Source organism: Lagopus leucura, unplaced genomic scaffold (assembly GCF_019238085.1).
Source record: "Lagopus leucura isolate 7727_CA_CO unplaced genomic scaffold, USGS_WTPT01 Super-Scaffold_100008, whole genome shotgun sequence".
NCBI lineage: Eukaryota > Metazoa > Chordata > Aves > Galliformes > Phasianidae > Lagopus > Lagopus leucura.
This window is the reverse complement of record NW_024962265.1, coordinates 34,852,466-34,866,486: the sequence shown is the minus strand read 5'-3', so window position 1 is coordinate 34,866,486 and position 14,021 is coordinate 34,852,466. Positions and strand designations below refer to the sequence as shown.

The 14,021-nt window shown below is 38.0% G+C and overlaps 1 protein-coding gene across 1 annotated transcript in view; it reads right to left on the bottom strand.

Annotated features, from left to right (window-relative positions):
- Window positions 1–1,128: 1,128 nt before the first annotated feature.
- LGR5 (leucine rich repeat containing G protein-coupled receptor 5) overlaps window positions 1,129–14,021 on the bottom strand; it is an 84,004-nt gene continuing 71,111 nt past the window's right edge. The window contains exons 14-18 of the mRNA XM_042872564.1: window positions 12,806–12,877; window positions 11,139–11,264; window positions 5,779–5,924; window positions 4,696–4,779; window positions 1,129–2,220 (exon numbers count right to left, since the gene is read on the bottom strand). Coding sequence (XP_042728498.1) covers window positions 1,130–2,220; window positions 4,696–4,779; window positions 5,779–5,924; window positions 11,139–11,264; window positions 12,806–12,877 — 1,519 coding nt within the window. The 3' untranslated portion in view covers window position 1,129. The remainder of the gene's footprint in view (window positions 2,221–4,695; window positions 4,780–5,778; window positions 5,925–11,138; window positions 11,265–12,805; window positions 12,878–14,021) is intronic.

Sequence of the window (14,021 nt, the reverse complement as noted above, 5' to 3'; positions counted from 1 at the left end):
AAATACTCCCGTAGTGCTCGCACCAGTGCTAAGAACACAGACCATAAAACCTTCACTCCTTGTATTCCCATATCTATCATTAGCCAAAAAGACACAGTGACCTCCACATCTTCAACTAATGACCTTGAGAGGCTTTCTAGAAATGCCTGGAGCAGGACTATCACTTTCATTCCTACACAAATGACCTTACATCAGTGCTTTCGCGTGAGTGCCTTTCGTGTCATTTACTTGTACTCAACACACCAGTCTGCCTGTATTCATGACCTTTCATGTAGTATTTCTCCCTCAAATTCTATGAGTCTCTCAACTGTCAGTTTTATCATTAGTAGTTCTACTGGCATGCTGGTAATTCATGACCAGATTGTGCAGAACTGTAGGAAAAAAATATTAATGTAGCAATGGCTTGCTGTTTATGATTCCATTTTAAGTGCTTAGCAGGATTTTGATTAACTGCTTTTATACTATATAATAATTCTGTAGATTTTTCTGGCAATTAAAATACTTTGTCATGTCAGACAACTTTTGAAAAACCAAAACCAGCAGCAGGTAAACTATTAAATGAACTTTCTCTATTGAACATGGAACTTAATTGAAGTATATTCTGCAAAAACCTTTAGGTTTTCCAACAGGACTACTCTTCTACTTAGACATCTTGCTGAATGAGGGCCATATGCTGACGCTTATGAAAACAGACTCGGCACTGAGTATCTATTATTAAGACCAAATTATATTAAACAGGAAAAAATAACAAAAAACCCAACCCATGAAACAAAGTGTGCCATGTTTGTGTTGAAGATGTGTTGAAGAAAAAGCTTACCAATTCAGCGCAGTATTTTTGCTCTTGACCAACTGCCTTTTCTGAGTAGTGCTACTTTGAAAGGGAACTGCCAATACAACTGCAGAAACTGCTGCAGCTTTCAGATTTTCTCTTCATTCCAGCAGCTCTGAAACTGGCTGAGAAGGCTAAACTACTGGATTTTCAGCCTACTGCAAGTTTTGTCATCATCTGTTTTGTGATGCATGTAACAGTAATTCAGAGGCAATCTCTAGCTTGAAAACACACACCCATACTTACTTTTGGGTTAAAAAAAATTTGTAAACATACATATTTTCTGCACTGCCCCTGAAACTAGCGACATGGAACAAATGCTACGGATGAAATATTGCAGCTTTCTGTCATTTGATAAGACGATGGCATGAGTGAATTGCTGGTAGGCATGTCATATGATATGCTAGCACTTGTGAAGGTTACCAGCGCTTGCGTTGAGTCACAAGATTGTTTTTCTATGTCTTCTGAATTCACAGAGATCAGACTAGCATGTTTTGGCCTCCTCCATAGCAGAGTTTGCTTTCGCAAACTTCCCAAGTCCTCCTTGAAGTGTGGATTGAACAATATATAAAGGAGTGGGTTTAGACACGCAGGCAGTGGGACAATCACCAGCAGTATGGACTTTATCACTTCTGGGCTGATAAAGGTAAGATTTAGTAAGGAGGAAAAAGACAAGAAGGCCACAGGGCAATAAAGAATGCAATTAGTAAAAAGCAGCAAGGCTATATGTTTGACCATAGAGCAATCCCAAATATTGTCCAGTTCTCCTTTTTCTAAACTGCAATAGAGCTTTGTATAAGCAATAGTCATTACCAGGAAGCAAAGTGAGTTCAGCAATACTAGCGCTACCATGTAGCCCATAGCAGTGGGTTCTCCAAATGGTAATGGCAAACAAAGTGGAGAAACCCCATACTCACTCCCAGTGAGGAGAGGTATCACTGCAATGACAAGTGCCAACATAAAGCAAAAGAAAATGGCAATTTTTACACTAGCAATAGAGGATTTTGTTTCAAACTTTGTAGCATGCTTTATAGAGAATGCACGCTCAAGAGCAGCTAGGGTAAGGAGGAAAATGGAAGCTTCTGAAGCAAAAATGGAGAGAAGACCAGTCATTTGGCAACCAATTCCACTTTCCCACTGTGCTCCATACTGAGCAAAGCTACCAAAAGTTGATGCATCCACACTAGCCAGTACTCCACTGGAAAGACCCATCAAGGCGTTTACAATACCTATTAGACCAATCAAAAGCTTTATGGAGGACATATACAACAGAGATCTGAAAACTGTAGCTGTCACCAGTGCATTGCAAACGAAGGTCAAACCGACGATGGTCCATACTCCAATTCTGATAAGCCAGCTACCAAAGAGATGATCACACGGTTTGAAGGGACCTGAAAAGACAAGAGAAAAAAAGGAGAAAGGAAAACTCATGTAAAGTAAAATTCAATTTTTCACTTTTTTCTTAGCGTAGCCAAGCAGTGAATTTCACTCTGAAAGGAGATCTGGATATTTTATCTTTCTTCTGAGCAATAAGAGATCTCAATAGCGCACTACTTATCTGCGTATCGCATGCATCTGTCCCTCTGCCTGAACATTCTAGGTTTTTTTCTTTTTTTATGTTTGTTTTTATTCTACAAGTGCAGTGTGATTGCCATGAAAAATTCTTCAAGAAAAAGGACAGCTGTACCTTCCTCTTGCACCAGCTATGGGCTCATATATGTGCAGAACACCACATGGGAAAACAGGAAGCTTACCAGAAAAATCCTGAAGGCTTGTCTCTTGCATTAGTTACTGGATACATATTTTACTGTTCTAAACTAGCAGCTGGAGGTCAAACTTTCATGTGAAATTGCTGACTAGATTTCTTACTTACTGAATAGAATGTCCAGTTTGTAGTTTCAGTGAATGCTGTCATGTGAAGCTGAAAAAGATCTCTTGCTGAACCAGAATAAGTTGCTAATGAGTCCTGGTGAAGTTTGATGCAATGGATATGAACAGATACAGTCTGGCTGCTAAACAGCATGTCATTACACAGTTCAAGACCCCTTTGCAGTGTCTTTCCAGAGGAGTGCTTTGCTCTTCATTTTCTCATCCTCACTGATTCTATGAGGTGACTCAAATGGCTTTGACCTTTGAAAAGCTAAAGGCCAGATCTACTTTTCAACATCCAACACAAGAGGAAGAAAACTTTAATACATGAAGCACTGGAAAGAATAGGAAGTCTCTTTTTGAACAACTAAATTTTGAATAAATTCAGGATGAATTTTTAATCCTTTCTGCCAAGAATCTGGAATGGATCCTTAAAGGCAAGTTGTTGAGACAGAAAAATGTGGGTAACATCTTTAAGTCTGTCATCATCCCCAGCATTCTCAGTGAAGTAATGGATACTAAATATCCCATCTTCAAAAGACAAATGCACTATAATCTACTAGTTTGGATTGAGATCCAGTGAGATCTGAGAGGATTCCATTCAGATTCCGATGATAAATCCAACCTTTTAGAGGAGATCAGGTTTGTTGAAGAATTTTCATGATGGAAGATATGACATGTTTTATTTTGGCTGCAAAGAGATTTCCTGAGACCACTCCATTTGAGAAATATCCCCAGAGTGGAATCCCTAAATCTTTGACTTACAATTCAGATGTACTTTTCTGCATAAGTTGACTGTCAAGGTATACTGCAAGTAAGGAAATAACACTGCAGAAAGTGAAAAGTATCATTCGGTAGATTGTTTGACATAGCAGTTCCAGAATGACACATTCTCGAGATGTGAAGATAAATCATAGAATAGCTTAGGTTGGAAGGAGCATTAAAGATCACCTAGTTTGAATCCCTTTCGCCACCCACCAGATCAGGTTGCCCAGTGCGTGATTGAAGCTGAACGCATGAGAAACATTACTTGTCTTGGTACTAGTCAGCTATGCTTCCTCAAAGCAAGTCATCCACCTTCTCCATGAAGACACAACCCCTGCTGCTGAGTTGTACTCCATACAACCACTGTTTCCATTGAGTAGGCAGAAGCATCCGTTGTGTCAGTTCACAGGTGTCTGGTGACAACTTATCATGAAGACAATGATGTTTTTGTGAGCTCAATAACAAAGGAGGCAGTAGAGAAACATGGGGATCTTGGCTTGGAGTGAGTCTTGAAGTACTAGCTGATTTTTGTTCATGCTTCACAATGGAAGAACAACTAGGGAGAATCTTTGTTGAACAGGATGCTAAAACTAAAAGTTATATTCCAAATACTTTCCCCATCTTCAGGTAAAATTTAAGTGTAACAGGTGACTTGTAGCCTTGCAATTTAATCACTTTTTGTTTTTTAAACCTTAAAACCTTTCCATCATACTGCAAAGCCAGGGATGTACTACTTACTCTCTGAAGGAAACGACTGTGCTGGGTGTTCCTTGTGATGGACTGTATATATTTCAGTACTGTAGTGTTTTGTTTGTCCTAGATATTAAACTGTGTGTTATTCAGAAAGTTCAAGTATAGAATATAGAATAACTCAATGAAGAAGTACTTCAGTTTTGCAAAGGAAAGAGCAAGCAAAGATTCTGTTCTACTATTATCTATTTATTGGCAGAAGAGAACCTTTGCTTTCTTGTCCCCCTGATAAGAAGACCAATTCCTCTGAAAAGGGAAAAGAGTGAGGATCTGCCAGAGGACTGTGTGAAATTTCTGGTACGTTCATAGATGAATTCAGTGTTTGCAGAGTTTTCTGGAGGACTGTGCAGAATTTCATATTATTGTACAGATATTATTGCAAATTTATTGTCTCCATCCTAGTTTCAGATTCAGAGTTTGTTACTGCATCTATAATATCTAGCAACATTGCTCTTAGATTCCCATCTATTGGAGTTCTATACCTGGAGAAGGTGAACACTGCACTGAATGATGAGCTTTCAAATCTTCTTCAAAGTCGAGAAGAAAATCTTCAAAGTCTCGCTCATCTATGGGGGAGAAAATACTCAGATTTGATACTGCATTTTTCAGGAAAATTTCTTTTTGTACAAGCTGCAAAAAAGTCCTGGCTATTTAAGGCCTATTCTCATCTCTCTGCCTGCCAAACTGTAAGAAGAAGCAGATGTATGCTTTCTTGGTTCTAAGTCACTGTACTCAGGATTATTTAAAAAGTTGGCATCGTCACTTCTCTGAAAACAATCACTTTCAGAAAGGTGCTTTCTCCATTACTTCATTTGCAATGTGACAACTATGTAGGAAGGAGTTAAAAATACGAATTCCACTATTGTGCCCCTCTATTAAGATTTAACCCAGGCTCTTGTGTTTCTTTGTGTGTCATTGATCTACCATGTATTCTTGGCTCTGCTCTTGCTGGAACTAGCCCTGAACTTTGAAAACTACTAGTCTTCAGGACTGGAGACAGCAATGAAAGCAGAAGGTTGGTATAACATGTATGTATGCATTTACATGGCAGGTCAAATAACAGAACTTCTGCTGAAGGGGAAGAAAACAAAGTAAATTTCTGCTCTGCAGAACAGATGCACTCTTGGTACCCAGGAAATGCCAGGAAAAAATCCCAGCAGCTACACCTAAGTAACCAGACAAGCTCTGTGATATCCTGAAGCATGGGTGCAGCAGGACAGAGAAGGCAGTGCTGCTACTTCCAAGGCTGGCAAGATACTAAGTCCTTGCTGCTCGATTATTTTATAGAGTTACATACGAGCACCACTTCCCTGTCTCTCAGATAAAGGGAAGATTTCACTTCCCCATACTTGGACAGAAAAATGAGTGAGTGAGATTTTTGTAAGGCAAACCTGACAAAATGACTTCCCTAAGCATAGGAATGCTTGAATAATACAATGCCAGGCAAGAGAGGAAGAGGCTGCCTCTGTGACTGTGAAAGAGTATTGGATAAGATTAACATCGCAGCTGCTCACTTGAAAAATCACAACCTTTAGGAAGATTTAAAAATGAAAGGTAACGATTACCTTGAATTTGTAACAACCCAATATCCTTCCTGGAAAAATCATCAGTGCTGCTATTCTCATCTTTGTTCCATTGGCTGGAGATTTTGTAGTGGCTCTCGCAAGCTCCAAAGGCACAGCACTGATAAGCATATGGCATTTCCATGACCCTGGAGAAGAACATTGAAATATACCATGATACCGGGATGGAGCATGAGCTATTCATTGTACTGCTCTCTAATGTTAGTGCAAATGAACTTGGTTAAATAGGCAGAATTGAAAGTAAAAATATTTATGGGTAAAAGTCAATCATGATGACATAAACTGAAGATTCACAGATAGAATCCTCTGCCAGAAATGCAGATGATTTCTAGGGTACTTGTAGTGAAGGCCCAGTGAAATTTTCTTACACATTTTCATCGGAGATATGGAAGTAGAAGACATAAATTGCACTTGAGTGAATGTTACTCTGAGAGTTCCATTTCTATTTTGTCTTTTAATAGTTTTTCAGTGTAACTCAGTGGTTTCTCCACGTTACTTTCTTACTGGTTTCTTTTAAAAAACCAAAAGATCACAACTGTGCCTAACCTGCCTAACAGGCAAAACAAAAATCTAATTTCCCAAAAGGAATTTCTCCAGTTTTGGGAAATAAGATCTATTTTTGGATTCAAATTTCATTTATCTCTTTCCACATCAAACACTGTTCACAGTAAAATGGCAACAAGGAGATTGCTTTTTGTATATAGACCAAGAAAGTAGTGTTCTAAACTGAAAGGTGAATAAATCACAAATGCAACATATATGAAAATATATGTCACTGAAGAAAAGGTTTTCAGTTTACTAATTGTCACAGCAATGAGCATTGAAGGACGCTGGATGGTCATTTCTAACTCCCTTAGTAAAATTGGAATTCCTAACACAAAACTGAGTACAGATGAGTGATTTTCAAAGATTTTGAGGCGTCTATTGCCAGAAAATTACTGATTTCCAGTATGTTTTCAACTCCATTTCTCCGTTGATGTGCAAATTTTGGGGAAGAACTACATGTATACAACTTCTAAAGGCTACTACTTCTATTGCTGAGACATACTTTATGCACTGGAAACATAGATATTTAGTTTGCAGATCCCCAGTAGTAACATAGTGAAACCTAACAATTCACCTTAATTTCAACAGACCAATAAACCTTCAGAGGTAAAGATGTGACTACTACCAGGTTACTTTCAACAAATTAGTCATGTAAATTAATATAATGATTGTTCCGAGCAACACTTAATGCCCTGAAAATCTACAAGACAATCAGTTTGTGAACTGCGCCCAATGCCAACACTTAAGCTTGCATGCTAGCAAGTTTAGAGAAGAGCAAACCGAACCCTAAGCTCTAAAGTGAATTTTAAATTAATGCATTTGGAGAACTTAGACTCTATACACTTATATTTCTGTTGGGAATTAGCAACAATAATCTGTACTCTTGTAACCAGTACAAAATTGCACAAGCTACTTTTTCAATACTCCAGTAAAAGTTCAAGAAAACTAAGTTCTATCATGCAACTTCATGCCATCTGACTGACTTAAATATTCAATTTCTAACTCATTTCTCTACATGTGATCTTTTAAAATATGAATATTATCCTGATGAAACATTTCTGTAAACTTTTCCCAGAAGCTCTTCTTAAATAAACTATTACTATATCCACACTTTACAAAACTGACCAACAGTTAGTCACCTGGGCTGACAAAAACAAATAAAAACCAACACAAAACACTTTAAAAAAGGAAACACTGAAATTTCTATAAGGTGATCACTGCGACTTGCGAAGTTAAACCTTCTGAAGCGTTTAATATTGCTGAGGAAATAGCTAGTGGGTATTTTAGGTTCAAGAAATGAAAGCAAGTGTGTTTTGGAATGGAATAATTCAGTTGGAAGAAACTTTCACCTAGTCCAACTGCCTGAGCAGTTCAGGGTTGACCAGAACTTAAAGCACATTACAGAGGGCAGAGTCCAAACACCTCTTTAGCACTGACAGGCATCTAGCACCCTGCTAGGAAGTCTCTCCCATTGTCTGACCACCCTCATGGCACAGAAATGCTTCCAGCCTGACCCTCCCCTTGCAGCCCTGTGCTGTTCCCATTCTGCCATCGGTTCCCAGGAGCAGAGCCCAGCACCTCCCTCTGCTTCCCCTCATCAGGAGCTGCACAGAGCAGTGAGGTTGCCTCTCAGCCTCCTCTCCTCCAGGCTGGGCAGCACAGTGCCCTCAGCCTCTCCTCACAGGAGATGCCCTCCAGCCCTGTTAACTGCTTCTGGATGTTTGCTCTCTTCTGGATGTTTGCTCTTCTGACCAGTTGGCTGTGCTGTGTTTAATGCATAGCTAACAAGAACAGATTTCAGGTTCTTTTGGGCTTTTACCCACTGGCCTCTCACAAAGTTGAAATGTGGACCTCTCACAAGGTGGTGTTCCACAGCTTCCACAAAGTGGCCAGAAAAATTGTTTTTGGTTAAAGACTAAGACTCCAATTTCTTATCCTCTCTTTAGGACTTTCAAGAACCTTTTGATAAACTCAAACAACTGAATTTTTATTTTTTTATTTTTTATTTTTTAGTTACTAGGTCACACATACAGGTTTAAAACCTGCAAATACTTCTGAATGTCTGCGCAAGGCATATTTGAACAGACTGACTGGGACCCAGAACACAATGGATAAAATATACTTTGCAATGGAAAGCAATTAGCGCCAGTTCTTGGTGACAGAGGAATTCCTTTCCTTTAAAAGCAACTTTTAATTAAAAAAAAAAAAAAAAAAAAAAAAAGCAACTCTCAGCCATACAGTGCCAGAAACAGTCCTTTTTATACCTGGTGCTAATGTGATAGTGGTGATTAGATTTGGAGTTTGTCAAATTATAGTCCCATAGAAACACTGTCTGAATTTATTTTTATATATTTCTTACCTTACTGATGGTATTTGTACCCCTGACATTTTTTTCCTGCTGCAAGGAATATCTCTTTTCCTGATTTTAGATCAAACATCAGGGAACACAAGGCTGTTTTCCACCTCACAAAGGTTGGTTGATGGTGAATGGAAATGCACAGTTATGACGAATGGAGCTAGTCACTGAGTTCTTTACAGCACTGAATCAAAGCATCAGATAAAGGGGGAAGGAGTGGTTGGCAGCCTGACTTTACTTCCTCATAGCTTGTTATAGCAAGCTGGGCTCGGCTCTTTGAGCATTCTTGTGCCATTGCTGAAGGTGGGGCAGAGGATGCTCAGCTCTTTGATGTGTTTGTGTATTGAGCAGCAATGACCCATTTAGATGAGCAGGAAGTTTTTATACAGGAATTTGTCTTTAATGTTGAAACCAATGTCTAGTTCCAACAATTAAAAAGGGTGAAATTTCATTTCGTTTCAGATCTCTGTTCAAGTTGGTGTTTCATGCACTGTCTGCAGTGATCCTGCACGAAGTCCTGGCCTCATTTTAATTTATGGTACAAGTCTTACAGGATCCAGGATAGGATTTTATCCCATTCTCTCCTGAATGGATATAATTTGCTCTTACAGATGTTAATCAGCTCTAGATATATCGGTCATATTTTTTATATCTTTTTAAAGAATTAAGCCATTGCTTGGCACATCCTTTTTAATTACTCATTCCAACTAAATACACTGTAGTTACATTTCAGCAATATATATAATTTATCTTGTGAAAAAAAACACAACCCACATAAAGTGTAATATTGATAAAAGAATTCAAAAATCTTACCTGTACACAATTCAGTTAAACAATAAATTGTTCTAGGACCATTACAGGTACACACATGGTATATGTATTACTGTATGTTTTCTATTTTGGAGTGATCAATTTTCTTGTGTTTAGGTTCTTTTTAAGAGGCTTTGGGCATTTTAGAATTATTACCTGCTTCAACATGCTGGCAAAGTCAGTGAGAGAAGAAAAACAGGCAGACGCTCAGGCTCAGACATTCACAACTTTTTATGATACTTGCTTCTTGACCTCTGAGACTCATCTGAAGACTTACATAAGGCCTCTAGCACTTTGAACATTTATGTTACAAAGTAGTTTTACACACTAGTGATTGAGTCACTACCAATCTCCTCTGTGACAAACTACAAATACTGGGTTTATTAAGTCTTTTAAGGCACTGTTTCATGGCGCTTGAATCATTTTTGCAACTCTTCTCTCTGTTTATATTAACATAGCATCATAAAAGTACTCCAGTATGGTTCTATCCAGTGCTTTATTCAAACATTTAATCATCTCCCTACCTCTATTCATCACACCTATATTTGTAACAAATAACAATGTACAAAAACTCCAGTCCTTTCCATCAGTAGCACATCTCCCTGAGATGTCTGCATATAATGACTTATGGAACTCTTCCAGTGCAAAATGCAAATCTAGGGAGGACATAAGTATGGAGTCTTCCTTGCAGACTTTTCAATTCGTATGGACATAGGCCTGGGCAACTGGCTCCAGGTGGCTCTGCTTGAGAAGGAGGTTGGGCTACATGACCTCCAGAGGTCCCTTCCCATCTCCACCACTCTGTAATTCTCTAATTATGTTCATACTGTTTAACTGTTTTGAATGTTATGGTATCAAAAATTTTACATTAAAGTGAGGAAAAAAAATATTTTTTTTTCAGTTTGCATCCTCCAATTAAAACATGAAAATCAAGGAAAGTTAAGGAACACTCCCCAGTATCCTGAAATCAGAGGCAAAATGATTTACTGTGACTTTTCTATGGTCATGCAGTGACTGGCAGAGCTGCAAATAATCTCTAGATAAAAGTTCCTTCTTGTATCACAGAGCATCTAGCAAAAAATTATTAGCATCAAAATTTTATATGGCACACAATGGCAAAGTTTTGGGGGGCGGTTGGGCTCAATGATCACTTGAGATCCCTTCTAATCCCTGCAATTTCCTAATTCCATGGCTCTGTGTTATCTGAATCTTAAAAACAACCCACATTCATTTTTACTTGGAACAAAAATGGCCAAATATCTTAAAACTTCAGTAGTATATTTTTGATATTTACTGAGTTCTCTCTAAACGTAAGGGAAATTCTGTAAGCACAGACCAGTAGAAAGACATATCATATCATATTGTTTTAACAGCTTTTGAAATATATCACCAGGAAGCAGATGTGGCTCATATTAACCAAGTACTGGGGTTAATATTTCAAAACACTTCACAGTTTCTTCAGTTAAAAGTGAACATAATAAAATAAGTCTATCATTTTTATCGTATTTGCTTTGGTTTTAATAGCACAGATCAAAGACTGACAATATGAAACAACATGCGTTACACACTGACACACCTTCCACTGCACATGAACACAAATGTAGCTTATTAGTTTTAATGATATACTCACTTGAGTTCAGGAAAATTGTCAGATGATATCAAACTTTGTAGTGCATGATTTCCTGTTAATTTTAAATGAGTTAGACCATGTAGCCCCGTCACAGGAAAAGAGGACAAAAGGTTGGATGACACATCCCTGTATAACAGCAAATAAAAATCAGCTTACAGGTTCTCTTTTATTTTAATTCTGTAATAGAAGTGTCATATTGGAGAAGTAGGCTATAGTTTTCCAAATGGATAAAAAATGACTGTGTTATACACAAGTCTCAATCAACAGAGCAAAACTGCAACAGCACTCAGAAATGTACATCTATATTTTCAGCAGAAAGCTAACAGTGATCAAGGGGAAATGGTAAAGTAAGCAAAGGCAGATGTTCAGATGCATTCTGTTTTCTATTACTCCCTCTCCCTACCATTTATTCAGTAAGCTGTTTCAGTCCTCTTCATGATAATCTACACTGCAATACTTCAGATGGTCAATGCTCAAAAAAGAAAAAAGGAGAGTCTGATGCCACTGGTATGGTTTTACGGGTGGACTATAAAGTTCTTGTCCCTTGAACATCTAAATCAAAAGGGCTAGTCATAAAATAAGAGACTTGTTGACGTACTGGTTTTCTACCTTTTCATGTTTAATGTGCATGTACTTGCGCATGCGTATGTCCTACTGCTCACAAGACAGTTAATTACCAAAGATGAAATTTTGGTCCAACTGAACTGTGAAGTCTACCATGACTTCATTCAGATGAGGGTTACAGAGAGGCATTTCAGGTAACACTTGGTACAGTGGTTTACGTGTGTGTTCAAAGGGTTTTCTATAGATCAAGGGAAGAATTTATTGCTGGCAGAACAATGGTCCTGTACTCTTTCTTCTACAAGAAAGCGCTAAGGAGGATCCCTCCAAAAAGGATGCCATAGGCAATATTCTCCTCATAGACATTTTTCAGTCCATCATTCAGAGGGGTGGCTTAGTCCATCAAAAGAAATTAATGCCTCTTTTCAAATTTTTGTTTCCTGTAACTCCCAAATCAAACTCCTGGATTATCTGTGATCAGATACCCGTCAGCGTGCATTTGTGAACAACTGCAGAGCAAGATAACTGCAGAGGAATTTTCTTCCATGTTGTCCCCAGGGATACACCCCAGGGATTCACCTTATAGAGGTATTACAACTACAGTGGGAAGAAGGAAAAAGTAAAGAAAGAAGTGCTTGTAATTAAGACCTGCAAAATTGGATTTTTGGTGTTTTATTCATTAAATAATCTGACTAAAGTTACTTAAGAAGAAAAACTATTCCATGCAATGATAAACAATGCTTGTAATTTGATTTTGTATCAATTTCCTTAGTTTTGATACACAACTAATACGGCATCCACCCCACTGTTAAAAGACAGTAAATGACTAACAAATTGAAAGAAGAATGGCAGATACACTAATATGTTTCATGAAGCTCTAATCATCCTGATTGCACTCTGGTATATGCAGCTTTGCCATAATACCTATGGGAATTGGTGAAGTACAAAAAAGCAGACATTTAGATACAGATCTAACAGACCAGAAGATTAGAACAGAGACAGCTTCTATTTCTGCTGAGTGGGGCAATTAACAAGTTACCAGTGCTTTGTATGCTCTTGCAAGAAAAATGTTAAAATTTAAATGTAAAAGATATACAAATACTTACAGTTTGATCAGAGATGGTAAAGAGGAGAAGGCATTGGGGTGAATAATTTTAATTTTGTTCCAAGCTAAATCCCTACAAGAAAAGTGAGTGGAAAATTACATACCCACTGAGTGAATATGGAAGTTTTCATACACTTGATTAGGGTGCCTAAATATAAAAAAGGTATTAATTACATGCAAATACTTTCAATAAACTTCTGCAAATCTCATGCTGCAAAATCTTATTGAAATTTTTAAAATTATGTTAGTCAGTTAATGGAGTTAGTTACTAAAGTGACAACATTCTCTAAAACTTCTTAATGCCCTTCGCAGTCTAACTCAGTTGTTTTCAGTCTGCTTTAGTTTCCCAAGGTAGCAGACAGAGGAATGGGATATACAGACTACTTCTAAGAGGCCCTTATGATATGATTAGTAACTGCAAATCCATTGTCAATAAACTTAGTCACAATCAAGGAAAAACTGAAATAAGTAGCTACATAATATACTATATATATACAGACTTGATCCTGCAAATACTCTTAAGTAATTTCTCTACAAAGTCATTCTGCTGTGTCTCTATGAACACTAGAAACATACATAAGTTTGAAATTTATGATGGATGCTCTGAAAGTAATGCCTCCTATTTTATTATGTTGGCCCATGACATCAGAAGCAGATGTTGGTGGTATGGCAGTAGGGTGAGGGTGAACCTTCCTGCCAATATTCCATTACATTTTGCTGCTGTGTGACAGATGGCAGCAGAGGAGACGTCTGATAAAATGTTGTGTGACATGGAAGTGCATATGAAGCAAAGGGGCATCACCAAATTCCTCCATGCAGAAAAAATGACACACATTGACACTTGCTGAATGTTTATAGAGACCAAAGAGTGGATGTGAGCACAGTGAGGCAGTGGGTGATGCATTCCAACAGTGGCAACAGTGATGTGAAAGACAAACCCATGTTCCAGATAGCCATGCACAGCTGTCACACCATGAAGAGTATCTTAACCAGGTCATCCGTGCAAATTGGCTAATTGTGATCATGACAAAAAGCTGTGCTTTGTAGCCGAGAATTTGTTCTGTCAAATAATGTTATTATGCTCCTTGTGTCTGTTGTTGTTTTCATGGGAAGAATTACTTTTGGAATGACCTATGTATTTCTTATTGTTCTTCTTCATAGAGAACACTTACCCCTATAAAGACCTCATGCTCCTCAGAGCTGATTCTGCCGATAGA